The 25,249-nt window shown below is 33.6% G+C and overlaps 7 protein-coding genes across 39 annotated transcripts in view; 4 read left to right on the top strand and 3 right to left on the bottom strand.

The window, feature by feature from the left end:
- Positions 1–72: 72 nt before the first annotated feature.
- On the top strand, positions 73–1,080 carry LOC105231730 (uncharacterized). The gene is made up of 2 exons (XM_011213171.4): positions 73–417; positions 486–1,080. The coding sequence occupies exons 1-2, from the start codon at positions 228–230 to the stop codon at positions 1,022–1,024; spliced, it is 729 nt and encodes a 242-aa protein (XP_011211473.3). The 5' UTR covers positions 73–227; the 3' UTR covers positions 1,025–1,080.
- Positions 1,009–2,234, bottom strand: LOC105231723 (uncharacterized). Its single transcript, XM_011213158.4, has 3 exons — positions 2,067–2,234; positions 1,909–2,011; positions 1,009–1,856 (listed from the first exon to the last, which is right to left on the bottom strand). The coding sequence occupies exons 1-3, from the start codon at positions 2,201–2,203 to the stop codon at positions 1,107–1,109; spliced, it is 990 nt and encodes a 329-aa protein (XP_011211460.1). The 5' UTR covers positions 2,204–2,234; the 3' UTR covers positions 1,009–1,106.
- A 282-nt stretch (positions 2,235–2,516) lies between these two features.
- Positions 2,517–4,407, top strand: LOC105231781 (RING finger protein 121). The gene is made up of 6 exons (XM_011213241.4): positions 2,517–2,715; positions 2,768–2,944; positions 3,009–3,163; positions 3,224–3,452; positions 3,510–3,745; positions 3,803–4,407. Exons 1-6 carry the CDS (start codon positions 2,674–2,676, stop codon positions 3,921–3,923), a joined length of 960 nt encoding a protein of 319 aa, XP_011211543.1. The 5' UTR covers positions 2,517–2,673; the 3' UTR covers positions 3,924–4,407.
- Positions 4,191–7,708, bottom strand: LOC105231738 (mitochondrial uncoupling protein 4). Of its 13 annotated transcripts, none has more exons than XR_852796.4 (7): positions 7,406–7,650; positions 6,299–6,602; positions 5,685–5,788; positions 5,120–5,614; positions 4,846–5,003; positions 4,681–4,783; positions 4,191–4,558 (listed from the first exon to the last, which is right to left on the bottom strand). XR_852796.4 is itself a non-coding variant. In XM_029553181.2 (7 exons), exons 3-7 carry the CDS (start codon positions 6,563–6,565, stop codon positions 4,740–4,742), a joined length of 1,068 nt encoding a protein of 355 aa, XP_029409041.2. In that variant the 5' UTR covers positions 6,566–6,602; positions 7,269–7,339; positions 7,406–7,650; the 3' UTR covers positions 4,191–4,739. The 13 variants fall into 13 exon arrangements, 9 of the variants coding, with proteins under 9 accessions (XP_029409041.2, XP_011211495.2, XP_029409043.2 ...); XR_852797.4 differs by having other exon boundaries at positions 4,191–4,553; XM_029553181.2 differs by adding an exon at positions 7,269–7,339 and having other exon boundaries at positions 4,191–4,783.
- A 901-nt stretch (positions 7,709–8,609) lies between these two features.
- LOC105231791 (basic-leucine zipper transcription factor A) lies at positions 8,610–10,344 on the bottom strand. 4 transcript variants are annotated; one of them, XM_049456391.1, is made up of 5 exons: positions 10,187–10,282; positions 10,075–10,126; positions 9,379–9,898; positions 9,017–9,312; positions 8,610–8,918 (listed from the first exon to the last, which is right to left on the bottom strand). In XM_049456391.1, the coding sequence occupies exons 3-5, from the start codon at positions 9,873–9,875 to the stop codon at positions 8,773–8,775; spliced, it is 939 nt and encodes a 312-aa protein (XP_049312348.1). In that variant the 5' UTR covers positions 9,876–9,898; positions 10,075–10,126; positions 10,187–10,282; the 3' UTR covers positions 8,610–8,772. The 4 variants fall into 4 exon arrangements, with proteins under 4 accessions (XP_049312348.1, XP_011211555.2, XP_049312347.1 ...); XM_011213253.4 differs by lacking the exon at positions 10,075–10,126 and having other exon boundaries at positions 10,187–10,344; XM_049456390.1 differs by having other exon boundaries at positions 10,119–10,280.
- A 399-nt stretch (positions 10,345–10,743) lies between these two features.
- LOC105231817 (histone deacetylase 4) overlaps positions 10,744–25,249 on the top strand; it is a 43,649-nt gene continuing 29,143 nt past the window's right edge. For 4 of the 18 annotated variants that reach the window (XM_049454272.1, XM_049454275.1, XM_049454258.1 and 1 more), the window contains exons 1-3: positions 10,748–11,113; positions 11,851–12,351; positions 12,592–12,635. In XM_049454272.1, the coding sequence (XP_049310229.1) occupies positions 12,602–12,635 (34 nt within the window). In that variant the 5' untranslated portion in view covers positions 10,748–11,113; positions 11,851–12,351; positions 12,592–12,601. Of the gene's footprint in view, positions 11,114–11,850; positions 12,352–12,591; positions 12,636–21,802; positions 22,621–22,694; positions 22,717–25,249 lie in introns of those variants that run through there. The other 14 variants (XM_049454269.1, XM_049454271.1, XM_049454274.1 and 11 more) reach the window with 12 other exon arrangements.
- LOC109579993 (uncharacterized) lies at positions 14,736–20,799 on the top strand. Its single transcript, XM_019992624.3, has 4 exons — positions 14,736–14,910; positions 14,982–15,181; positions 15,238–15,364; positions 15,445–20,799. Exons 2-4 carry the CDS (start codon positions 14,982–14,984, stop codon positions 15,790–15,792), a joined length of 675 nt encoding a protein of 224 aa, XP_019848183.2. The 5' UTR covers positions 14,736–14,910; the 3' UTR covers positions 15,793–20,799.

The raw sequence follows: 25,249 nt of genomic DNA, 5'->3' as shown, positions 1-25,249 counted from the left end.
TAGATTTTGATGACATATAGTTCCTAAATGTATATATATTTATATACATACATATGTACTTTATGAATTATTTATTTTAACAAGTTCGGAACATATCAGAAACAGCTGACTAGGTGCAATCAATTGTGAATTTTTATACTTTGTTGTGATCGTGCTAATCATCACCTTGTACCATGGTGGTAATAAACATTATATTGCAGTAAAAATAATTGAGAAAATAAATAAAAATGGTATCAAAAACTATTGAAATGGACTCGAGCGATTCTGACGATGGAGATGATGAACAAATGCGTCAGTTCATGGAAGCGGCGGACACCACTTTGTTAACTAATACTATGTTTCAGCAGACCGGAAAACAAAATCTCATGGAAGAGAATACTCCTGAAAAATCGGATCAAGGCGCTTTAGAACAAAAAGGTTACTTACATTACTTACTACTTAAATTAACATGTATGGGTATATTTTAAAGACTTTTGTAATTATAGGTCCAAAGTCAAACCGCTATTTGCTAGAAGAGCACTTGGAAGCTAATGTAGACTTCATCGCGACAGAGTCAACACAGAAATTTCTCGGAAAGAAGCTTTCTGAGCTAATTGCGAAAAATTTTGAATTTTGTAATATTGACACTCCGTCAAAAGTTCAAAAAACGAGAAGAAACCGTGTTACCCTGCTTGCAGGAGCAGATTGTTATGTTAACCCCTATGAAGACTTTGAATTCGAAACGCAAGGCCCAACACAGCGGCCTGTAATAAAGAGAAGAAAAGTGGACAGTGAAGAAAAGGAACAGCCGCTAGAAGAACTCTTTAACTTGGCATCAGTAACTGCTGAAGACATCACCAGCGGAAAGCTAATTTCCGGTTGGGCGTCAAAACCCGAACGAGAAGAAAAACATTTTCACTACAAAAGTGATAGCGTTGGTACTCTCCATTTCAAACCAGTTGGAAATGAGTTCACAAAGCTGCGCAATAAAAATAAGTGGAATGAAGCAAAGATAAAACAAAAAATAAATTTAAGATTAGCATAATTTATATCTATCTTGTTTAATTAGGAGAAATAAACTTTAAACGACTAATTACTAAACGTCTTAGTATATTATTAACGGCTATTTACAAATCCATTGTGCTACCAGTATATCCTGTGTGCTGTACAGACATATGTGACTGACCCTCGAGCATGCTTAGCACTCCAACGCCACTTTGTGCACTAACACCTCCTGAATTGGGTATGTCCTGCATACCGCTACTCAACACACCGACATTTGGATCATTAGATGCCGGCATTTCAAGTATATTAAGGAAATCGCCTTCTTGAAATTCCTCCTTTTGCATACTTTGACTCTCCTTCATTAGTTTATCATACTCTTGAAGTACACCATTGAATTCTGCAATTTCACTACGATTTCGTGCGACCAATTGATGTTTAAAATAGTTATGCACATTTGTTAACGACGCATTTGTTAAAGAATAGTACGCCTTTTCCAGGCTCTTCACTTCAACTTCATTCTCCATTTCAAGCTGTGGATTGTTGGCGTGTACTTCGCGAATCCGTTGCATAAAGTTACGCATAAATTCCTGCGCTGCATCGGCGAATAACACTAAGGCGGATTCGGAAATATCTGTGAAGCCACATACACGAAGTTGACCACAAACTGCCTTTCGCAAAGCAGCACGGCATATTTTCGGGTTGATTTGAGGATAGGCTTGTGGTACACCGCGCGCAAAATTGCTTTCAATTGGCGGTATAAACCATATTGGCTTAGCAAATTTATCATCATTTATAAAATCTGCAGCATTTTCAGGTGGGAAGTCCACCTCAGGTATCATTTGACAAGGATTTAGCAAGTAATTCGATGTGCCCTGTAAATGCAAATTAAAATCCATAATACAAGGTATACATGTATGATATTACCGATTTGTTCGAATAGGTGTCAATAAGCGATTGCAACATTTCAGTTTGTTTCATAACTTCTATTGTTTGTGTCACCAAGGGATTTTTCACCTGCAGTTCCACACTGAAAACAAAAAACAATATTTACATTAAGGAAAAATGAAAGCAATGAGTTTTACCTTTTGTTTGTGCTGGACGGCAGTTTCTCCTGCATTTCTTCGAGTTTTGTGCGTTTTGCTGCTACAGGCACCATTTTCTCGGTTTCATTTTCCTTCACCGATGTTTCTTTCAGTTTTCCCCAAAGTTGTCGCGGCATAATTAAATAAATTTTTGTTGTGTGTTGATGGTCTTCCCCTTTCTGTAAAGATGTCGTTCACAATAGTTTCTTTCATAATTTGTTCATTACTCCGAATAATTTTTTAACAGTTTTGAATATTTTTATGGGAATTATTACTTTTCGATTTTGTATTCAAGAACATTTTATATATAGATATTTTTTCACTATCGGTTAATTTTTTATTATAAGTTTTCATATAATAAATACAAAAATATTCAAAAAATGAATACGTGGTTGCAGGCATGCAATAAAAACCTTTGTAAATAATGAACACTATTGTGAACTTTTTAATTTTTTTCCAAGTCGTGAATGACAGACCTTATCCACTTTGTACTCCGTGACACAATAAAAATTAGTTTATAATAAAAAGTATTATAAATGTATAGAAATTAACATTAAAGTAAGCAGATAATTAATTTTTTTGGAAGTAGTAAAATAGTTTAGTTAAAATGGATGTGTCGGCATTGCATGCACCTGTGGACTTTAATAAGGTAAATAAAGTTCGTTGCTAGCGGTACCTTTATTTAACATAAATATTTATAGTCTTTGGAGGAAATGTCGCCAGAGGAAAGGATGCGTGCCGAACACCAATTGATGCATGAAAAGCATAAAGGGCATGAGGCTATGCATTCAGAGATGGTGCTTATTCTTTTCATAACCCTAATTGTGGCACAGGTTATTTTGGTGGAATGGAAAAAACGTCACTACAAATCCTATTCGGTATTTTTTATATTTGCTATGCACTTAAGTATAGATATGAAAAAGATCCTTCATTCCATTATAGGCCGTTACACTGCTTGCCATGTGGATTATACCACTAGTGATATCGATCTGTTACAATTTCATACGATTTGTTATCATTTGGACATTGTTTTCACTGTTAACGGCATTTGTTATCAAAAAAGCAGTTAGCAAACCAATACAGCGCACCACTCCGAGGTAATACAATTCTGAACCTTGACAGTTTGGCATTTAATACATTATTTTAAATTTTTGCAGATTAGTGTACAAATGGTTTTTACTAATATATCAGATTAGCTATTTTTTGGGTATTGGAGGCTATATTGTGATGATGGCTACATTTGTAGGCTTCAATTTTATATTTAATCAAGGTCCTAATGTTTGGATGGACGCAGGATTGATGCTTGTTTTCTACGGTCTTTATATTGGTGTACTAGGTCGCGACATATCGGAAATTTGTTCTGAGAAAATGGCGGTACACATAGGGGTAAACTCGTGATTTTTTCATTTATTTATATAAAATTGATAATATGCATATTTTTAGTATTACACACCGCAAGGCATACCGACCCGCCACCTAGACAACAACGTCTGCGCTATTTGCGGGAATCAACTGTTGGTTGGCGTGAAGGAAGAGGGTATCTTTGAAAATACATATAAGTTATCGTGCAATCACATATTTCACGAATTCTGTATTCGTGGCTGGTGCATTGTGGGTAAAAAACAGACCTGCCCTTATTGTAAGGAAAAGGTTGATCTGAAAAAGATGTTTTGTAATCCGTAAGTCTATTTCATATAAAAATATTTTATTGATGTTAATTTGTAATTTAATTGCAGTTGGGAAAGACCGCATGTACTCTATGGGCGTTTATTAGATTGGATTAGATGGCTGGTGGCTTGGCAACCACTTATTTTCTTTATTGTACAAGGCATCAATTGGGCATTGGGCTTAGAATAATACACTTCTAGTCATAACTTGAAACAAAGTAAATCACAGCAAAATAAATAAATAATACAACATAAAAAAAACGTTACTGTATTGTGGTAATGAAAGCTTGGAGTAGTAGCATGTAGTTCCATTACGTTCGTATTGTCATATAGTACCAGAACCTAAATAACGAATTATGTTCAGTGCTACGGTACGCGTATAAAAACTGAACTGCCTAGAAAAAATTAATTTTTTTAGGGAAATACTTCAGTGGATTATTAAGTAAAACATAGTTAATTTAGTATTAATATGTATGTAAAAAACTTATTTATTCTTTATTTACATTGTACAATATTATATTGTCACCTTAATTACTTAAAGATATTCTGCAGTGCAGCATATAAGGCTTTAAATAATTTATTACAATCTTTCTATATTTAAGTGTGTATGTATGTATGTTTAGTAAATAATAAATATTGAAATTTCTTACGACATTAATACATACATATGTATATTGAAACGCATTTTTACCGATACGCGCACATTAATAGATCAGCATAAACCGTAAAAATATGTGTTAAATTAATCACTCCCGCTGCCTGACCGGGTTTATCTGTCGCTACTCTTGACCACCATTTGCAATGATTTTTTCACGTTTTTCTGTTCTTTAAAAAACATAATTTTCCAGTTGATAGCATGCACATAAGACAAAATAGATGTAATATTGTTAGCAGTCGTATAATGCATAATATTCAATGTGAAATAAATCAAAAATATTTTTTCGTACTTATGTATTGTATGTTTTGAAAACGTGCTGAACTTTGTAAGAACGTTCTAATATTCCGATCACTTGAGAAACTCATGTATACTTGCAACAACAGCGGCGACGCCTATAAAACACTTAATATGAGTACACTAAGGTTCCACAAAACAAACTAATAACCAGAAGCACCGATCATGCTACGAATTTGTTCAAAAGACAGCCAGAAAGTTAATGACCATGGTGCCATACGTATCCAGCAAGGTAAGAAGCCTTTATAAAGTGCAGCGAAACCTTCCTTATTCACTGTCTGACGAAGACAATCGATGGAGCCTTTATAGAGTAGACCCCTAAAAATATACATGCATACATACATACATACATATATATATAGTATAAATAGTGGTAAGAGTAATTGAGTGAACCTTTGTTTTTAGTTCCACTATAATTTCAAAGCGACTCTTACCTGCCCTTATCATCTGTCGGTTGATTCATTATACGTGTCTTCACCACATCTGCCGGCGTGCCCATAATGGCAGCTACAAATCCAGCACATATGGAGGAAAGTACATGCACAGTATGACAATCGGGCATATTCAATTTGATCATAATCATATGCTTGATGGTGTCGTATGTTGTGAGATCTCCAAGATTGACAAGTGCCGCACGCTGTACATTCGGCACGCTGCCTTTCCACAGACCCGCTACACCACCGCGGCGAACAATTTCTTTGAAAGCATGTGCTGCGCCATGGACACGTGCCGGTTCACCCATTAAACGACGTTTGCCCTCCATTTGAATTTGCACCTTAACTAAGTCGGCTGGTGAAGCCAACCATTGTGCAACCGCACCTGCCGATACACCACAAAGCGCCGATTTCCACAGTGGCAATGTAATTATGCCGTTTTCATCGTTACCCAATTTACGGCGCAGAAAATCATAGCTGCATATACGCACACCACTGTAATATACAAAATGTTAAAAGAGGTTAATGTTAGCAATTTCTCCGAATGGAATCATATTATGTTTACCTGTAAACGACATGGCGATAAAGCGCTGGCGTGACACCTTGCCACAACTTCATTGTGCCCTCTTCCCTGACAATGCCGAACGCTGTCGCCAACATGCCACGATACTACTTGACCCAATGACATCACCATAGAATCAGGGAGAGAGAAGGAGAGTAAGAGGAGTAGAATGAATGCACTACGCCCCAGTCGGCAATTAGAGGTAACGAACAGACTAATGAATAAAACATTGACTTACTTATGGTTATGGATGAATAATGGAAAAAAAGGTATGGAATGGACGAATTATTAGGATGCAGGATTTATTGAAACTAAATCACAAATACTTCCCTGAAGATATACTTATGCAAATCGTATACTGATATAATTATAAACATAACACATATGTATAAATAATAATTTTTACCGTTAAAACTTTCAAGTATAGAAATTTTGTGGACATTTTGAATAAATAATTTATGCATTCTTATAAATCGGAACTGACGCTGTCAAGAGGATATTTATGCACTTGTTTTGATTATAAAATAAAACAATAATTGCTTAACACTTGAGATAAAAAATATGTATATAGTACATGCATGTTGATAAACTTTTTGTAGTCACTTTTTTATGGTTACCTTTGGTTGAACGCCTAGGTCGGTTTTTAAGCTGTTAGCAGCTGCTTCGCCTTGTATTTGTAAACGAGTTTTGGTGAGATCCAGTGGATACGTGGTTAGTTCTGCTACGGAAGCAGCAACAACGGATACTACATAAGTACAAGCAAATGAATCTGCATAATCATATTTGACGGGACGTAACTGATTTCTTGTTGCAGAACCTGCTGGAGGTGCCGGTGGAGGCGACGGTGGTTCGCCTGCCGAAGTACTTTGTGTTTGACTTTGCATTATAAGGCTTTTGCTATTACTTTTTTAGTCTCGATTTCTGTAAGAAAATAGTAATAATCTACTCGTTATGTCGTTACACATGTTTTTTTTTTACAATTTTCAATAGCACAGAACATTTTCTAATCGTTTGATGAAAACTGTTTCTGAAATTAAGTTATATAATTTGTTATAACTAGTAATATTTTGTATTAGGTATTATATGAATATAATATGTATGTATGTATATATATATGTCTATAACTGGGATATTTAACTTCTTATTAAAAAATTAAAATACATTTTTTCAGAAATTCAAATGAACTGAATATATACAAATATTAAATGCCATTCATACTGAAATATTTATAATAATAATAAACAATATTTGACAAGTTCAAAGTACACTTCATTTTCATATACAACTAATAAAGGCAAAGATATTTATCTAATTGCTTTTCCACATCAATAACATGCCTTTCACAATCAATTTGAACAGGCCCCTTTATTCCAATTTGAATTTTTTTCATTCTTATCACAGGTTGTTTGCTTCGCTTAACGGTTTAAATATAGCAAATTATATACAAAGAGGGTATAATAAATTGGCACTGATTGTGTGATATTTTGCATGTGACCCGATCTGATCAAATATTTTGATTACGATTACGTCTTGTTGTACATGTACTCATAATGAATATGTACATATGTAATTGAATATTGAACGTACTACATACAAACTGTCCTTTTTTAAGAGTTTTTGGTATTCAGGTTAAGTTTAAATTTGTATCGTTATCATACCTGGTGGATAAGTATGCTATTTCATTAATCATTTTTTTTTAGTTATATTTAGCAACTTTCACTTACAATTTATCACAATTCCACTTTACATAATGAATCCCCTAAAGCAATCGAATCACAATCAGACACTTTAACTGGGTAGCCCCACTTTCCTGCAGACACTCGAATACCTTTCCACAGCCCAATGTAGTTGATAATAAATGATTTGATAATAGATTTGATTCTTATCAATATTTCACTAACCTCTGTCAGGAAAGAAAAAAAAAAAATAAGTTATAAAACAAAACTAAAAACAAGAGTTTGTTCGTCGCTACTCATGGCACAATACAATATGCCGATACCTAGCAAACACATGAAAACTACTTTTTAGACGAAACGTCAAAGGTAATGAAAATAAAGGTGCAAACCCAAAAGCAACTGCAAAACGGATGGCAAAGTTATCCGTCACAACACAACGCGTATAATCATGCGCCAAGAAATAAAATGACGTATAACACAAACATTTTGTTAATTATGTCTAGTATGTATCAAATTTTTATTTTGAATTTTAATATTACATTTTTTACCATTAACTTTGTAATGTAATAAGAACACCTTTTGTTTTATGCATCTGTATTTTGAAATACATGTGCTGAACACATAAGGACACAGTTATTTAGACAGCTGCACGACTACATAACTGTGTCCATAAGAATGTGTGTATTTTAATATTTGACAGATGTCGCTTGAAGCCTGTCGCTCTCTTTGTGTTCAGCACATCAATGGATTTAGTTAACCCCTACAACAAGTGGGTCTACGTGAACGCAATGGACCAGTCTCAGTTTAGCGAACTGGGCATAAATTTCTTACATCTTTCCGTGAACAGTTTAGGCCGCTAAAACCAAAATTACCTTTAATTTGAAATCAAATACTTTTTCTTAGCTCCATGAACTTCACTTTTTATTATATTTCAAACTAAATAAGCATACTTATACCTATTGAGCGTGTAAAATAATTTGTTTGCATTTACTTATGTAGGTACTCGTACAATTGCATATACATAAGCAAAAAAAACATATTTTTACATATATATACAGACGTAAATAGATGAACGCCAATATATGCATATATGTATAAAATATACTTGTTTGTAAATATATATGTTTAAACAGTACAATATTATTCTTACTCTTCTATGGTATAATAAAATTTTTAAACCATTTCTAAATTTATTAGTACCAATGAATTTTTTTTAGATTTTTTGAAATACAAATAGTAAAAGAAATGTAAGTATACGCATTTATATGTATGTATATGTATAAGAATGGGGAAAAAAGCAAAAATTAACGATCATTGCAAAGAACATCGTTTAAAAATGTAAAACAAACAAATTGTATAGATATTATTTAAATAAACACTCTCCCGCACGCTGCATTCGCTCAATATCCGCCTTTTCATTCCATATTTACTGATATCACAACATTCACTTGTGGACAACTTTCACTATTGGACGCATCTGTCGACATCAATAACTGTGACATGCGGTCACTAAGTTCAGCCTGTGAATCTGCCATGCCTGGCGGAACCATCCAAATGGGTTCTGTGCGCAGAATATGAACATAAACGTTAGAATTAATATATATAAACAATATTAAATAGTTGTAGACTTAAATATATAAATTAGTATAATTTGATTACCTCCTACATTCCAACCATTAGGTGTGCATAGTCTCCACATAATCGCCGGTTGAGTTGGAGGAATATCAGCTAAAATATCACAAGTTTCTCCTGGCTTTAAAGCTGGCACTTCAATGCGCCGCTTTTGACTAGGTGCTGTTAAGTAGCATCCGTTTGGCCAGTCGATGGTACCATCGTTTTGTAGTCTAAACGCCTGTTGATGTTCACTTGGTCGAGATTGGTTAAGTATTTTCATCGAAGGCAGCGTTTGAAAAGTATGAATATCCAAATAGCAACCGACAGCTGTCTGTAAATTCCTTCAAAATAGCAAAACATATGAAACCAATGACTTTATTTTGAATTTATTTTTATTTAATTCTTACCAATTGCTCATTTCCAAATAGAATTTAGCCGCATCTTGATCTACTTGATTATTCATAAGGCTTTGGAATTGTCTAACCAAATCCTCATGATCAGTTGTACCTAAACAGCTAAATTGTTGGAGTAGTAATGAGTCAATATCGACTTCATTACCTAAACGTTGCTGTTGCTGTAATAAGAAATGTTGTTGTTCTAAACCTTGCGGTTGTTGTTGCAGTTGTGGTATTAGAGGTGATTTCATTTGCGGTGGTGGTGGTAAAGGAATGGCTTGACCAGAAGACAAGAAAGGAGGCGAAGATGATGGATTTATCGTTGTTGGTTCAAATCCATTTGTAGCTGGTGCAGCAAATGGCACCGGCATGGGCGTGGCTGCAGGATTGATCATTTGTGCTTGAAAAGTAGGTTCACATTGCATTTGTAGCTGTTGATGTTGCTGTTGTAGATTATCGGATTGTTGCGGTTGTTGCTGTTGATGATCAAAGCTGTCGCTTATATCCATCTTTTTGACGTGCTATTCTCGAGCTGTAAAAAGGTGAAGTAACAATCTTATCTATATAATTATTTAATGACATTTTATATTGAGGTATGTTTATTGTGAGTCGTGACTGGTGAAATAGCATAAAAATATAGCAACTGATCAACCTACTACATATAACACCTTTGTCCTCTGTCCATCTCTTTGTCTGTCATTTACCTACCTTAAATGTATATATAGATACGTATATTGTGTGTTGTTTATTACCTCCTGAACTGTAGGATTCTAATTACAAAACGGCGTTCTAATTAGACTTTCAAAAGACCAATACTCACTTTGTCAACGTAAGTTTTCGTTTATCACCGATAATTTTGTTAAATAATACAAAATATTTTCAAAGTAAATCTCGGAATTCTACTACAGATGCTGATAAACGCAATTAGTGCAACAACAAAATAAACATAAAGAAGAGGAGACAAGAATCACTCCAATGTCAAATCCCCAAAAGCACAAATATACAGAGTTGCATTTTCTATTCTAAGATAAAAATAATGTGTTAAACTTATTAGGATTTTCTTTAGAAAACTATTTCACACTTTTTATGTTTCATAAAAAATTAAAGAACAAGAGACATAATACTAGTTAATTGTACATCTATTGTTGGAAAGCAAATTTTTAGATAAAAATATGTATATGCAACAATTTATAATGTATATGTTTCAGATAAAATAACTCGAAATATTGCTTTGTATTTTTTATAAATAAGTATATGTATAGAAAGTATTTTCTTATATGTATGAATAATATAAGTGATTGTACAACCTTACGAATTTAAGTAGAATTTCGTTATAAAACATTTTATCTGGTAACACCAATGGAACGTGTGACACATAGAGAAATTAAATGTGGAAGGATATTAAGTGGAAAAAGAGATTGAAATCGAAAATCAAATCAGTCCAAGTGAAAAAATTCCATAAGGCGAAAGCAAAAGTTGGTAAATAAGTTCTGATTGGATTAAAATGTGGCAGTGAAAACATTGACCGTGAAATTAAACCACTTGGATTGTTCCGAAACAAATATATATGAAAATATCTAGGCAAATCAAAGGTCGTGATTAATAAGTGTGCAAATGCAAAGTGACAACAACAAAATTAAGGTTACAATTGGTGCTTAATTAGGTTTCGAGAGATTCCCGAGACTTCGTTTCCAATTAAAAAAGTGACGAACTAGTGAGCAACCGAGCGCAAAGCTACATAGAGAAGGTGGGGATAGACATATCAGACGTGTATTTAAATACATAAATATGTCGATATGTATTTAACATTGTCAGTATTTCAGAAGTTATTACAAAGGAGTTAAAATAAAATCATAACTCTAATAGAAATGTATGTATATGTTATAAAAATCTGTGGCATGGCATAAGAAGCTAATTTTATTAAATTTTTAATACATGGGTTTTTTCTCTATGCCAGTTTGATCTCGGTATTTTGCGAGTATTTTACATTCTTCATTTATGTATGTATGTATATCCACACATATACCATGTTTTTGAAACATTACCAAACTGGTAATCCAAATATTATATGTGGAGACTGACACCCTCAAACAAGTGTCCTTAAAAATTTATACTAAACAATTTGCTTTATACATCATTTCGTATGTAATAGAAATAAAGCGCTCAGCGCTACCTCACTCCAGTTCTAACTAACTATGTACATATGTATATAAAAACCCTTCTTGCCACTTCCGCCTCTCGCGTTTTGTACTATAATAACGCTGTATCAACATTCGGCTGCCGCCATAGTAGTTGCTAATGATACATCAATCTTGCGCTCTTTACAAGTTCTGCACCCATCTGGGATACATCTCTTTGTGGTCTGCTGTTCAACTCCATTATTTTGCGCGATTGATTGTTGTTCGGTCGTTTGTCGCTTTATGTAACAAGTGTGTTGTTTTGTTATATTGTTATTGCAATGTGTATTAAATCTTCTGTATTTAGTTAAATAATTAAAATTAAGTGCATATACTTACATATATGCCGATACATCGTAAAACAACAATAAATATACAGCAAAAATATATGTGTACATACATATGTAGAATAAAATAAATATAAAACGAATAAAGTGGAAATTAAGACATACGAAAAGCCGATAAACCCAAACAAATCTAACAAATTTTAATATTAAATAATTAAAAACAAATAATTTTTAATACGAATGTATGAAATTTGACCAAATAACCTATTGTCGGATGTTTTGCGCAAGTGCTTATCGGTAATTTGAAAATTGTCGCAGCAATTTGAAAATTTTAAATAACAGTTAATAAAAGTGCTTACACTTATGCACATTTCCATTCCCTCGATAAAAAAAAAAATGCGAATAACTCACGAGTTTATCTTAAAAAATTTATTTTTATAAGAAAACAAAATAAACAATCAGTTTTTGAAAACGATAATGTAATATCAAAACTTGGAAATTTTTAAGGAATGTGTGCAAAGGTATGTATGTATGTACATCAATATATATACATATATATATTTATTACAATAAAGGCTCCCTAAATTGTGTTCTGAGTGTCTTATCATAATTATAAAAAATTAATTATAAAAAATACTGTTATATAATTTAATAAATATATGTATACAGTTATTGTCAAAACAATAGAATATTATTTTACATAAAAAAATACATACATATAATATGCATATCGTATTAAGCCAAAATATTTTCTTCCACAGACTCATCACGATGACTAGTCCAGAGAATAGAATAATAAACCATGGTATGTTAATGTATAACTATTAATGTGTTTTGTGAACATAAGACCTATGATACATTTATTTGCACTTATGTATATTGTTTATATTTATTTCTACGAGATTGTCAACTCTGCAACTTTCTACCAACAAAATATCAATTCAACTACTGTTGATTTTTATTCTTTCCTTGATAAGCTTTTCTCACCATTCTGTTTATGCTCATCGATATGCCCAATTACCGTTAAATGTCTTCAACTGTTTAAAGGATATTTTTATAGTAAAAATGTTCCAATTTCTTAAAGTGAATATATTCCCTTTTCATTCCGCCACAAATCCTAATTCTCTATACCCTAATCAAGTAAAGACAAAATAGGCTATGGTTGTCGTAATAATAATATACAATACAGAGATACATACATATGTACGAGTATGCTTCCTATCAATATCGGTGAACTTTCCTTCAAGAAACATATGAATTTGAACAGTTTTATAAATTTTATATTAAGAGTAATCTTAGCATATTCATATCCTGAATACTGTAGAAAGTTAAATTTCTGTATAGCCAGATTGAATCCGAGCAAACCACTCTAACAATTCCTTTGTATGATCCATCGAAACGAAGCGTCGGATATGAAAAAAATATTTTACCAAGTGATAACAACGGGGTTGATATACATATATGTATGTAGATGATTATATGTAACTATATAATTATAAGTAAATATGTGCAGGAGTTCAAATGCATATACATGTGTACATACATATATAAAAAAGAATATACAAAAATTTTGGTGTTTTTGGAAACCAAATAGTTATCCAGTAAACACACCAATTGTCAACAGTCCCTCCAGCATTGCTGTGTAAATATGTGATACCGTATAAGCCTATTTACCAATATAGGTATCGACATATGTACATACATATATAATACATAGGTATACTATATATCTCTATATATATATATGTATGTGTACATAAATAAGTTATGTATATGTAAATCCGCGCACAAAAGGAGAAAAATAAATTTTATTGAATATAAAGCTGAAAGGGAATCAGAGAAATACTGAAGAAAACCCACGTTTATTGATTTTAGTTATTTTTAGAAATTACTTGCCTTCACAGCAGTTAATCACGAAATAAATATTCTGCAACTTTACGAAACAAGAAATGAAAAATGAAAGGCAAGTCCTTTTCCACGCGCCGGCTAACTCCAACAGTTTCTATATACATATATATATAATAAGTATGTACATACATATGTATATCTATTTATGTATGTATAATATTTATGTATATGTGAATAAATATGTGTGGCAAAGCTAATAGGTCCTACCACCGTCTCGTAGGCTTACGGCTCGTTGCTGCACACTAGCACACCTGTTTAGGTGCGATGTCACTGCTTTTACCTTCTCATTGAAGGCTCCACTGTTAAAATATTCAATACGAAAAGGAGGAGTAAATACGTAGTATGTGCATACATATGTAAGTGTACAAGAAAAGGCCTCGACATTAGGTAAAATATTAGGATATTATAACAAGTAAACTGGAGGAAGGCACCAATACAGCGCAGCAAGGTTAAATGAATTAAGGCAGGACAAGGTAATGTCTATGTGGAAACATATACATATGTATGTACGTGCATACATATATACATATAGATTTATAGTAAATAAGGAAAGTCAAAGTTCGAACGGAATAATGTAAGAAATTTGATTAATATCAATATATATTATATTATAATATATTAATATTAATATATAATATATTATATTAATAGATGCATTTTTGATTTCCCATATGATTAAAACACGAATGTTTTCATATTTTCTTTGGACTTTCTACAATTTTTCTAAATCGACTAATTGAAAAGTTATTCCCGGTCAAAGGCCAACCGTAAATTGTGAAAAGATAATTTTTACAATTTTATGAACTATTTTATATGTATATGTACACAAAACAGCGCCCAAAAACAATAAATATCTTATTTTCGAATATTATCTGTAAGTTAATTAATAATTTACAAAAGTACCGTTCCCAAAAGATTTTTGATCACCTTTGAAGACATTCGAAAGGCGTCTTTCTGTGACCCAGATTTTTCTTTCAATTAAAAATTATAAACAAAATTTGCATTAACTTGCGCATTTGATCCATGTTAATGCAAATTAGTAATGCAGAAAAGTTTCGTGCATTTAACTGAATTTACCAAATTTGAGTAGACGATTTTTGCTATTGTGAATGATGATTGATTAAAAGAAGAAGATAAAAACGTAAATAGTAGATTTAAGGAAAGCATCAGAGGTAAGTTGTTTTTATATTGCTAAATATATTACGTGCCAGTATATTAACAAAAAAAAATTTAATATTTTTAGATGGCAGGAAATAAACAACGCAAAGCTTGGATGAACAGCGACGAAAGTGTTTTGATTGATTTGTGGCGTGAACGAGCCAGAGATTTGCGACGTGTTAAGCGCAATTCGCATATCTATGCTGATATATCTGTGCAAATGGCACATAAATTTACACCAAAAGAAGTGCATGTTAAAATACGGAATCTTAGACAAAAATATAGGTATACTATCTATCCACATAACCTTGTTAACATTATTAACTTTTGTGAAATTGCAGAGAGGAAAGGAAAAAAGTTGGGCCCTCGGGGGGCGGCCCATCGGGGTGGAAACTTTTTGATGCCGTCCATCAAATAATCGAACTGGAGGCAGCCAATGTTACAGAAACCTATGAATCGTTTACTGTGGTAAGCTGAATTTTACGCGTTTATTATTAAAATTATTTTTTCTTTTAAACATATCGTATTCAACATTGCTGCCATTCCAGTCATCTATACCTACAGCATCACCAGTAGCAATATCATCTGCAGTACCGGTATCTGAACTGCTGTGTGTACCAGAAATAGCATCGATCAGCTCGCCATCACTGTCGCCACTGGATAGCTCAATATCAGCAGCTGGTACATCTAGAAAGAGGAACTATAAGGGTGAAATACTAAAAGTGGCAAAAGAGCAAAATGAATTACTGAAAACGGTGGTAGAGGATGGCAAAAAATTAACTGAAAGAGTTGTTAATGCCATCGAACTACAAAGTAACAACACCAAAGAGTTCATGGACATTATGAAAAGTCTTTTACAAAAAATGTTAAAAAATAAAATAAAATTAAAAAATTAAAAATAAATGTTATGTTCTCAAATATTGTATATGAATCATTATTTCTTGCTGTGGTTCCTATGTTTATGAACATAAACTTTGATCTGAAAGTAATAAAAAAAATATAAACACATGTATATAAAAATCAATGTAGTCACAAGTTTACCTGTGATCACAGCTTGCCAACAAAATAATCGAATACCATCCTTTATAATTGTAGTAATCTATGGCTTCGTCTTTTTTGAGCTGCACTTCGATGTGGCAACCCTCTAATGCACCGAAGCAATGCAATGCAATCCGCAAGACTATCACAAACTGCATGGCAAAAATCCATCACATTTTCGCCAACTGTGCTGCGCCCAACTCCATACAAGCTAGCAACGGTCCTATATACTCGGCTGACGAACCCAATGCAAATAGTGCTTTAGCTACACTTTTATCAAGTGGGATACAGCGCCTAATGTTGCTATACATGTTTCCCAATATTCTTAACTTGTTCGGACTCTTTTTTGAAAGCCTTCTATACAGGCGAAAGTTTTCCTTGGACTTTGATTCATCCATTGCAGGGATATCGTGCGCCCAAAATTTACCACTTCCGTCCTTAAAAAACACCTTAAAAACCTTACAATCAAGTATTGCTTTTAATTTTACTCCATTATCTTTTATTGCATTTTTATTTCATTTAAAAAAATAAACGAATTTCAGAATCAGCTGTTTAAAAGCACAAGTCTACCGTCTGTCACCATAAAATTTTAATGTGCATTAGCATTTCTTAATGCGAATTATTTTTACTCGTCTGTCAAGGCTATAAGAAGTTGCGCTAGGGCATAATCAATCAATTGCATACACTTGTACTTTTTTATAAATATTGCAGCATTTTATAGATAATAATTTAGTCTTGACCGTTAGTACCAAAATTTGTAACAATAATAATCACCGTTACTTGCAATTAGAGTGAATGATCCATAAAATACACTAAGGATATTTAAGTACAATATGTACACATGTAAATGTTATTGTTTGTACATACATATGTATATGTATAATGAAGTGTATTTTGAATGTGATTTGAGCGTTCCTCTTTCCTTAGCGTTTTTCGTATTTTGTTTTTGTTTCTATTTTCGTCTGTTGTAGTTTGTTTTTATTTTGCAAATAGCTTGGATACCCTGAGGAGCCGAGCTGCGGAGTGAGTGCATCTCCACTGAAATATTAACCCCCCCACAAATACGCTGATAAACCCATATATCTCACTTGTTTACATACATATTACATGTGTATGTATATACGATACTATAGATATGTATATACATAGGTACATATGGCTTTTGTCATTCTGTTATTTTGTTGATATATCGGCTTGACGTTAAGTTGGCACGCCACCCACTCTTTATCTGCTCTCTTTCACCCAGTTTGTTTTGCAATAAAAATGTGTGTGCCTCTCGGAAATTCTCCACATTTTTGCTCTCTTCATATTTTTGCGCTCCGAGTAAATGCTGTAATATAAAATACTTTGTATATAGATTTGTATGGTTATAGCTAAGTAAATACTTACTATATCTCTACATAAGTTATCGCGTATATGACTTTGTATATACTTTTGAATGTATGTATGTATGTATGTATGTGAATATACGACAGGGGTAGTGTTTTGCTTTTTGTTGTTTTAAATACTTGTTTCTGTTTCTAAATATACAATCCGCAGCTATGCACGATTTATAAACGAATCTAAAAATAGAACGGCAGGTCACGGCCTATTCAAACACCCAACGAGCTATGTACTTGCACATACATACACACTTACATATGTACATGCATAAGTACGCAGATAAATACAAATATACTTACATGGTATATCGAATACTGCTTTTTTACATTTATTTGCTCTTCGACTTAATTCAATTTCACTTTGCACAGCCACAGACTGTAATGCTGATAAGTAAAATAGAAATAAATATTTATAATGTGAGAGCTAAAATTGTTCACTTAAATCGCAGATGTTTTCTTGTAGAGCCGACCAATGGCACAAGGAAATAAATAAGTTCAGAGGCCTCAGAGGTATTTTCATTTTTACAAACTACGTGTATACATATACATACATACATATGTATGTACATATACATATCTATGTATGTGTATATGAATTATACATCATTAATGAGCCAATATTCCAAGAATCTGTCAATTAATGTGAAATAACTACACACATCCCTACAAACTGATATCTATAAATGTAAATAATTAATTAATCTTCGTATATACACTTTATCTACATACATATAAACATAGTTTGAACCTACATACATACATCAATATACATATGTACATATGTACTTCTTATGGTAGATAGCCCCTGTTATCCTTTACGTATTTGAATCAGCAAAGTGTTTTTAATGGAACATTTTTTAACACTTTGTCATCCTTAAAATATAAGAGAAGAAAGATAAAGATTCCACAGAGTTTTATCAAACAGTATATATGTATGTACAGATGTACATATGTAAAGAGTTTTTCAATAAGAGTGCTTCACAAGTTTTTTTATTAATAAAACAAAAATGGTTCTTTATGCCTGTGGAAGTATATTCGATGTCATTATGTGTGGAACTCGAATTATTTTGCATGACCAACATGGGCACGCTTGGAGAAGTCCAGGCGCTGAACACAATTTTCGACGGGTTTGAAGCATAAATATGCCGATACTGTTGCAATTTCACGTCTGATATTCGTTCGAAATTCATCAATCGTCGCTGGCTTGTTGGCATAGACCATAGACTTGACGTAGCCCCACAGGAAATAGTCTAACGGCGTCAAATCGCACGACCGAGGCGGCCAATTGATTGGGCCATTTCGTGAGATAACACATTCACCAAACTTGGTTTTCAATAAATCGATTGTGACATTCGCTGTGTGGCTTGTGGCACAGTCTGTTGGAACCACATATTGTCCAAATCCATATCATCCAATTAGAGCCAAAAATATTCGGTTATCATTGAGCGGTAGCAATTCCCCTTCATAGTAACGTGACAGTCTTGATCATCGCGGAAGAAGTACGGCCCAATGACGCCGCCGGCCCGTTAATCACACCAAACCGTAGTTCTTTTGGGATACAATATTGACTCTTAGAGTACGTACGAATGTACTTTCACATGAATAAATAATTTCATTGATATCGCAAACAGTTTTTGTTTTATAAAAAAAAAAACAAAAAAAAAAAACTTTTGTATCACTCTTCTTGAAAAAGCCGTTCTTAAAGTTGAGGCCTTTGACTCCGAATTCCGGTCAAGAGCGAGAAAAAATATGGCATCGTTTGCTGTCCCTACCGGTCTACTTTTGTAGCGTCCCTATTGAAAAATACGTTATAAACTATGTAGTATAAACCTGAAGTAGTCCCTTAGTTTTTGAGATATCGATCTGAAGTATTTGCACACGCTCTTTCCCTCCAAGAAGCTGCTCATTTGTCGAAATCACAGATATCGGACATTATGGCATCAGTAGGTCACCTTCGAGTGTATGGTAAAAGCTTCTCTAGAAAATCATTCGACGATCTTCATCTTCTTAAACTTATTGGTCCCTCCAAAGAATAGATGCTTGACCACAATAAATTTGTATATGCAAATAAAGAAATTACGCAAAATTTACTGGAGGGATTTCTGCCAGAGTGAAAACAAATCATCTGGAGTTGTTAGTTCTGTTTTTTCTTGCAGTTGTTATTTCATTAAAACTACAAACTCTTTTAAAAATCTCTAATTATTTGCTAAGGCTCGATACTCTGGCAAATTCTTCTCTTCGTCAGCAAAAGTTTATTTTTTCTACTTATTCATTTCCATAGCAGTTTCTTTCCTGAGTCCGCTGAAAATAAGATTTTTTAAATAAAAACAAAAAATTAACGCGTTTTATTTACACTTTCTACCAAACAATTAATTTATTCTTAAATACAAATTGAAACAGCTGATCGCCGCTTTAACAACTAACAGAAAATTTCTCAAAATATTACAAACCGTTATTTTGTTTCAAATATCGTTACCTGTATAAATGGGAAACAACGAAATAAACGTGACCTCTGTCGACCAAAAACCCGATTTCAATACCGGTTTAATAGCCTCAATTCGAAATGACTGTCTATTTCGCCGAAGTTTTTATGACACAGAAGTTTATTTCTGAATCGAATTCTAAATTTAAATTAATACACATTTCTGTTAAAAGTACATATAGACATATGTACATATGTATATACATATATGAACATTACATATGTATATGATATAGATACATGTTTCATATAAGATCTATGACAATTTAATAGACAGGGAAGCACTGTGAGGTTCATAAAGCCTGTTAGTTATATGGGGCCTAGGACGAGTATTCACCCGATTTTATCTATGTTAGCACAAACATGCACTTTTATAAGGAAAACATGGTCTCTCAATTTTATTAAGACATCTCACGTATTGGCCGATATATGCGTTATAAAGTCACTCGGAAGTTCGAAGATCTTTATATTAGGTATATGGGGGCTAAGAAAAGTATTGCCCCGGTTCAACCCATTTATACCCACAAAGATATTTTTATCAGGAGAGAATTTTTTCTAAAATTGAATAGTGTTTCCCATGGATAAAAGTCAGCTATTGGTACCGGGGCTCGCATATTCGTTAGCTAGGTTTTAATTTGGTCATAAGGTAGCATACTTTAAAGGAATTATTAGTGTAAAGTTTTATCCAGCAATATCAATTGCTTCTTGATTTGTGTACTGGAAAGTGAAAGAATCAAGTGAAATTTAGAACTGTGTTATATGAGAAGTTGGCTGTAGTCCGATTTCGCTCATTTTTAGACTGTAACATAAAAGGTGAGAATAATGTCAGATACCGAATTCAGTCGAAATCGTTCTGTCGGGTCCCGAGATATTCGAATTTACCTAAAAGAGGGTGGTGCTACGTCGTCCAATTTTTACCCCGGCTCCGATAAAGCTTTCTCATACCTCGAGTGTAAAATTTAATGTTTCTGGCGTATTTAGTTATTAATTTATCGCAATTTTAGTAGTTTCTATCAGTACCCGCACTAGCCATACTATTTTCCGATTTCATTCATTTTTAGAGTGTCGATAGGGGTGCCAAAGTGATTTGTCCTGAATGGATTTGGTTATTGTAGTTTAAGTGGTTTAGAAGATATGTACATTTAACTAAATAGAAGGCGGGGTCAGGCCCATTTTTCCATAATTTTTAGCCCACATGTGTCCATTGCTACTGCGATCCCCTGTGCCAAATTAAAGTTTTATATCTTAATGTAGTGCTCAGTTTTGGCCTTTCATACGGATCGATTATTGGCATTTTGTGAGCGTGGAATTGGTCGATTATGCCCATCTTCAAACTCCCTCTTACTTTTTTTGACAAGGAAAACGTGTACCAAGTTTCGTCAAGAATCTTAATTTTTACTGACAGACAGGCAGTCACCCGGATTTCAACTCGTCTCGTCATCCTGCAACCGTTAGGTGAACAAAACCATTATACTCTGTAGCAACATGTTGCAAGAGTATAAAAATAGTTTTTTATTTCACTTAAAAAAATATACGGCATTATACATACATAAAGACTATATTGACAATTAGGATTTCCAATTTGTACTATACATATATACTGTTAGTTAAGTCGAAGTTTGTGGCGCAGGTTGGAAAATTTGATTTGGCAATGGAATTCAAACATACATACTTACAGATGAAATAGAATGGGCGGCACAGGCGAAAAGGTGAAATGCAGAATGGTCAGAAAAAGTGCGATTGAAAATGAATGTCAGGCCAAAGTTTGTATACATATGTATGTATGCATGTATGCGGGTACTCACGAGCGACTCCTTCCGATTCGCGCACAAAAACACGCACATGCGCCAGATAGTCGGTGAGAGTCAAATGTGAACGCGTGTGGCCAATAACGACCGCAACAAACGAGGCACTTACGCGAATATTTTGTTTTTATATTATACTACACAACTTTTGAATCCTAGTATTTACATAGCATATACATATGTACGTACACAAATAAGTATATATGTATGTATGTATGTACGCGGATGCATATACGAGCGTCGGGCGAACTGGGTGTTCTCGCTGTCCAAAGAGATTGATAAAGCACACTGCTTTTATTCATCTTTTAGCTCGCGTTCGGAACAGTCGATTGTATTTAGTTGGCGGCCAAGCTTGTCGCTTGTCGGTCATTCGGAATTTATATACGGCAAATAGAAAATACAAAAGCAAAACAATAATAAAGCATATATTTCGAAGAGTGCTGTGAAATAAACCAGAAATAAATAAGCAAAAACAATTTTAATAAAATTATAGAAGCTAAAAACATACATACATTTATGTAAATTCAAATACTACACCAAAAACGGGTGTTCGCCGAGCTCAAAATACTTACAATATTATCAGTAAACAAGCTTAGTGAAGAATTGAAAAAATATTCCATAACATAAAACGTCAAATAAAAAAAAAATAATCGTACTAGAAAAGCGAGGCTTCTACTATTCTATTTTTATGTGCTCGTTTGCCTTTGTGATTATCAGTGAATTAAATGACACATGTTCAATTTTGTTGTTTCCTTGAGAATAGTGAAAAATCGTCTAAGTAAAATTTACATAAAAACCAAAAAAAAAAATTACAAAAGTGTAATAATTCAGTGCAAATATTCGTAAATTATTATCAAATAGGGTGCTCAAGCGCCTCCATATTACATACCTACATAACGGTGAAGTTATACTAAAGACATATGTTGATATATTCCCCTTGAGAATGTGTCTAAACAATGTTTACATTTAATTAAAATCTTGTTGAGGTGCTAATGGCGGCATTACCATGTTATACAGGTACATACCAACACACATACACATACATATATGCATATATATTGATTTACGTTGATTTTGATTGAATGAGACCCTTATCGTATATAACTATGCGCCGTAAGTATGACATGACGCTTATTCTGATTGTGTATACACGTGCGTATTTACGTATGTATATGGGAATATATGTATAGCAACTCCGTGTATAAATGCGTAAGAAAACCTCGAAAATACAATAAATATTAGGTATGTGTTTGCGTGTGTACAATCAGTGCTATTTTTAGAAAACAATTACCGTGTTCTAAGCTTTTGAAAGTAAATTGGAGAAAAAGTGGAAATTGTAATGTGATTTTATTTATTTAATGCATATAAGGAGTGTAAATACGTGCACATGTATGTATCAACAAAAGTGACAGTATAAACAAACAAGAAAATATAATTATAAGAGTGTGTATGTGTCTGTAAACAATTGAATTTATATTAATAACTCATTATATACATATGTACATCTATCAAGTGCATATAAACATATGTATATAAAATAGACCATAGCATATATTATAGTGAATATAAATATTATTATTATATTATAATTTTACTATATATTCAGAGCCTTGTTCACAGACAGGTGCTCTAGTCAATTTTGCATTATTATTCAAAATGTAACTTAGGTAGGCACGTAGAATGGATGTCTGACGACGCATCTAGGCCTTTCGTAAGTGCATTGTAAAACCACCGGAACTAAATTTCACTCTCTCTATTACATCGTCTCTAAACCTCGCCGTGCTTCTGATTAAGTCCTTCATTACAAAAAGAAATACCGTCAAGAAACCTGTGTTCCTTAGTTACAATAACAATAAAACCCACTCAAGCACGGAACCTGCTTAAGTAACCAACATTTTTGGGCGCAATACTCGCATTGGAAAATTTAAGGGGTTACAAGTGTTTGCGGGTTTCAAAAAATCGATTTTACAACACCTCTAGAATATTGTCCTTAATTTTTAAGTTGATCCGAGTAATAATTTTGGAGATACAGCCTTGAGAACTTGTGCGGTCGAGGCTAGCTAGACTAAGTGCGCCGTCTTTAAAAGCGTTTTTCTCGAAACTATGTTTTTGAAGACGGTTGGCGAGATTTCTCGAGGACTACTCAAAACGATTTTAAACTTTACACAGGTCTTTGAAACACATTTTTTTTTATTTTTATGAATTTTAATAGTCGACATGTGCGGCCCATATTCCATTCATGCCACGTTTGTCTGCTAGTTGAACAAGCTTAGATTGATTGAACCAAAGTTCTCAGTGTAAGCATAGCACTATAAAAAAAGTAAATAGAGTATCCTATACTTAGAGAGCAAAAGCTGGGAAACATTGCCGCGACGTTTGGTCCTCCTCCTTAAAGAAACTATGTATTTATCACATTTTATTCATACTACATTCTTTCTTTCCATATATGTACATACCTAAATATGTATGCATGTCTAAATTTTCCGGCACTCGACTTTTACATTTGACAATTTCCTATACCTTAAATTTCGAGATTCAACACTAAATATAATTGTCCAGTCTGAAATACAGGCTGCTTACCTCGCAACGCTACGATCGACCTCAACACGTGCGGGATGGGATAGATACCGAGAGTTGAAGAGGGAAGCGAGACGCATTTGTAGACAGAAAAAGAAAGAGGCCGAAATGCGTGAGTACGAAGAGCTTGATAAGCTGGCCGACAGGGGTAATGCTCGAAAATTCTACGAAAAGATGCGGCGACTTACAGAAGGTTTCAAGACCGGAGCATACTCTTGTAGAACCCCTCAAGGTGATCTAGCCACCGATGCCCAGAGCATACTTAAATTATGGAGGGAACACTTCTCCAGCCTGCTGAATGGCAGTGAACCCACAACACCAGGAGAAGGCGAACCCGATACCCCAATCATTGACATAGTTCAGCGAATTAAAAGACAGCGGCTACGCTGGCTAGGTCATGTTGTCCGGATGGATGAAAACACTTCAGCTCTGAAAGTATTCGACGCAGTATCCACCGCGGGAAGCAGAGGAAGAGGAAGACCTCCACTCCGTTGGAAGAACCAAGTGGAGAAGGACCTAGCTTCGCTTGGAATATCCAATTGGCGCCACGTAGCGAAGAGAAGAAACGACTGGCGGGCTGTTGTTGACTCGGCTATAATCGCGTAAGCGGTGTCTACGCCAGTAAAGAAAAAGAAGAAGAAGAAGTCTGAAATACAAATACCATATGATACTTTCTATTGCTATTCTGTTGCTATTCTAATTATATTTGAATATGTCAGCTTATTTACTTTAAGCCAGTTGTTTATTCGATTTGTCACCTTCTAACTTTTGACGTATTAAAGAAAGTTTGCAAATAACTGTACAAATACGTATGCATATGAACTAACTTGATATTGAGACAACAGACGTAATTCTAAATAAATATTTTAGAGAAGAATTTGCACAAATAAAAAATAATTCAGTTTATTGTACTTTTAATAATAATGCCTTGAACAGGACACATACATATGTATGTACATATGTATATACCCACGATGTTTGTATTTTAATATTTTCATCAGTTGAAGAAGGTCGTCCAGAACGAGGCATGTCTTCCACGATCTCTCGACCGTCTTTGAAGGATTTTTAC

This window comes from Bactrocera dorsalis, chromosome 4, assembly GCF_023373825.1.
Source record: "Bactrocera dorsalis isolate Fly_Bdor chromosome 4, ASM2337382v1, whole genome shotgun sequence".
Lineage (NCBI taxonomy): Eukaryota > Metazoa > Arthropoda > Insecta > Diptera > Tephritidae > Bactrocera > Bactrocera dorsalis.
Note: the sequence above shows the minus strand (reverse complement) of the source record. Positions and strands in the feature narration are given on the sequence as shown.

Coding starts and splice junctions, on each gene's coding strand:
- LOC105231730 (XM_011213171.4), top strand. CDS start 228: ATGGTATCAAAAACTATTGAAATGGACTCGAGCGATTCTGACGATGGA. Junction 418..485: donor AGGCGCTTTAGAACAAAAAG/GTTACTTACATT, acceptor TTGTAATTATAG/GTCCAAAGTCAAACCGCTAT.
- LOC105231723 (XM_011213158.4), bottom strand. CDS start 2,203: ATGCCGCGACAACTTTGGGGAAAACTGAAAGAAACATCGGTGAAGGAA. Junction 2,012..2,066: donor CCGTCCAGCACAAACAAAAG/GTAAAACTCATT, acceptor TTTTGTTTTCAG/TGTGGAACTGCAGGTGAAAA. Junction 1,857..1,908: donor ACACCTATTCGAACAAATCG/GTAATATCATAC, acceptor TTGCATTTACAG/GGCACATCGAATTACTTGCT.
- LOC105231781 (XM_011213241.4), top strand. CDS start 2,674: ATGGATGTGTCGGCATTGCATGCACCTGTGGACTTTAATAAG. Junction 2,945..3,008: donor GTCACTACAAATCCTATTCG/GTATTTTTTATA, acceptor ATTCCATTATAG/GCCGTTACACTGCTTGCCAT. Junction 3,164..3,223: donor ATACAGCGCACCACTCCGAG/GTAATACAATTC, acceptor AAATTTTTGCAG/ATTAGTGTACAAATGGTTTT.
- LOC105231738 (XM_011213193.4), bottom strand. CDS start 6,565: ATGCAAAGTCAAACACAAAGTACTTCGGCAGGCGAACCACCGTCGCCT. Junction 5,615..5,684: donor TATCGCCATGTCGTTTACAG/GTAAACATAATA, acceptor TGTATATTACAG/TGGTGTGCGTATATGCAGCT. Junction 5,004..5,119: donor CCGACAGATGATAAGGGCAG/GTAAGAGTCGCT, acceptor GTATATTTTTAG/GGGTCTACTCTATAAAGGCT.
- LOC105231791 (XM_011213253.4), bottom strand. CDS start 9,875: ATGGATATAAGCGACAGCTTTGATCATCAACAGCAACAACCGCAACAA. Junction 9,313..9,378: donor TATTTGGAAATGAGCAATTG/GTAAGAATTAAA, acceptor GCTATTTTGAAG/GAATTTACAGACAGCTGTCG. Junction 8,919..9,016: donor TAATGGTTGGAATGTAGGAG/GTAATCAAATTA, acceptor TTCTGCGCACAG/AACCCATTTGGATGGTTCCG.
- LOC109579993 (XM_019992624.3), top strand. CDS start 14,982: ATGGCAGGAAATAAACAACGCAAAGCTTGGATGAACAGCGACGAAAGT. Junction 15,182..15,237: donor AATCTTAGACAAAAATATAG/GTATACTATCTA, acceptor GTGAAATTGCAG/AGAGGAAAGGAAAAAAGTTG. Junction 15,365..15,444: donor CCTATGAATCGTTTACTGTG/GTAAGCTGAATT, acceptor CTGCCATTCCAG/TCATCTATACCTACAGCATC.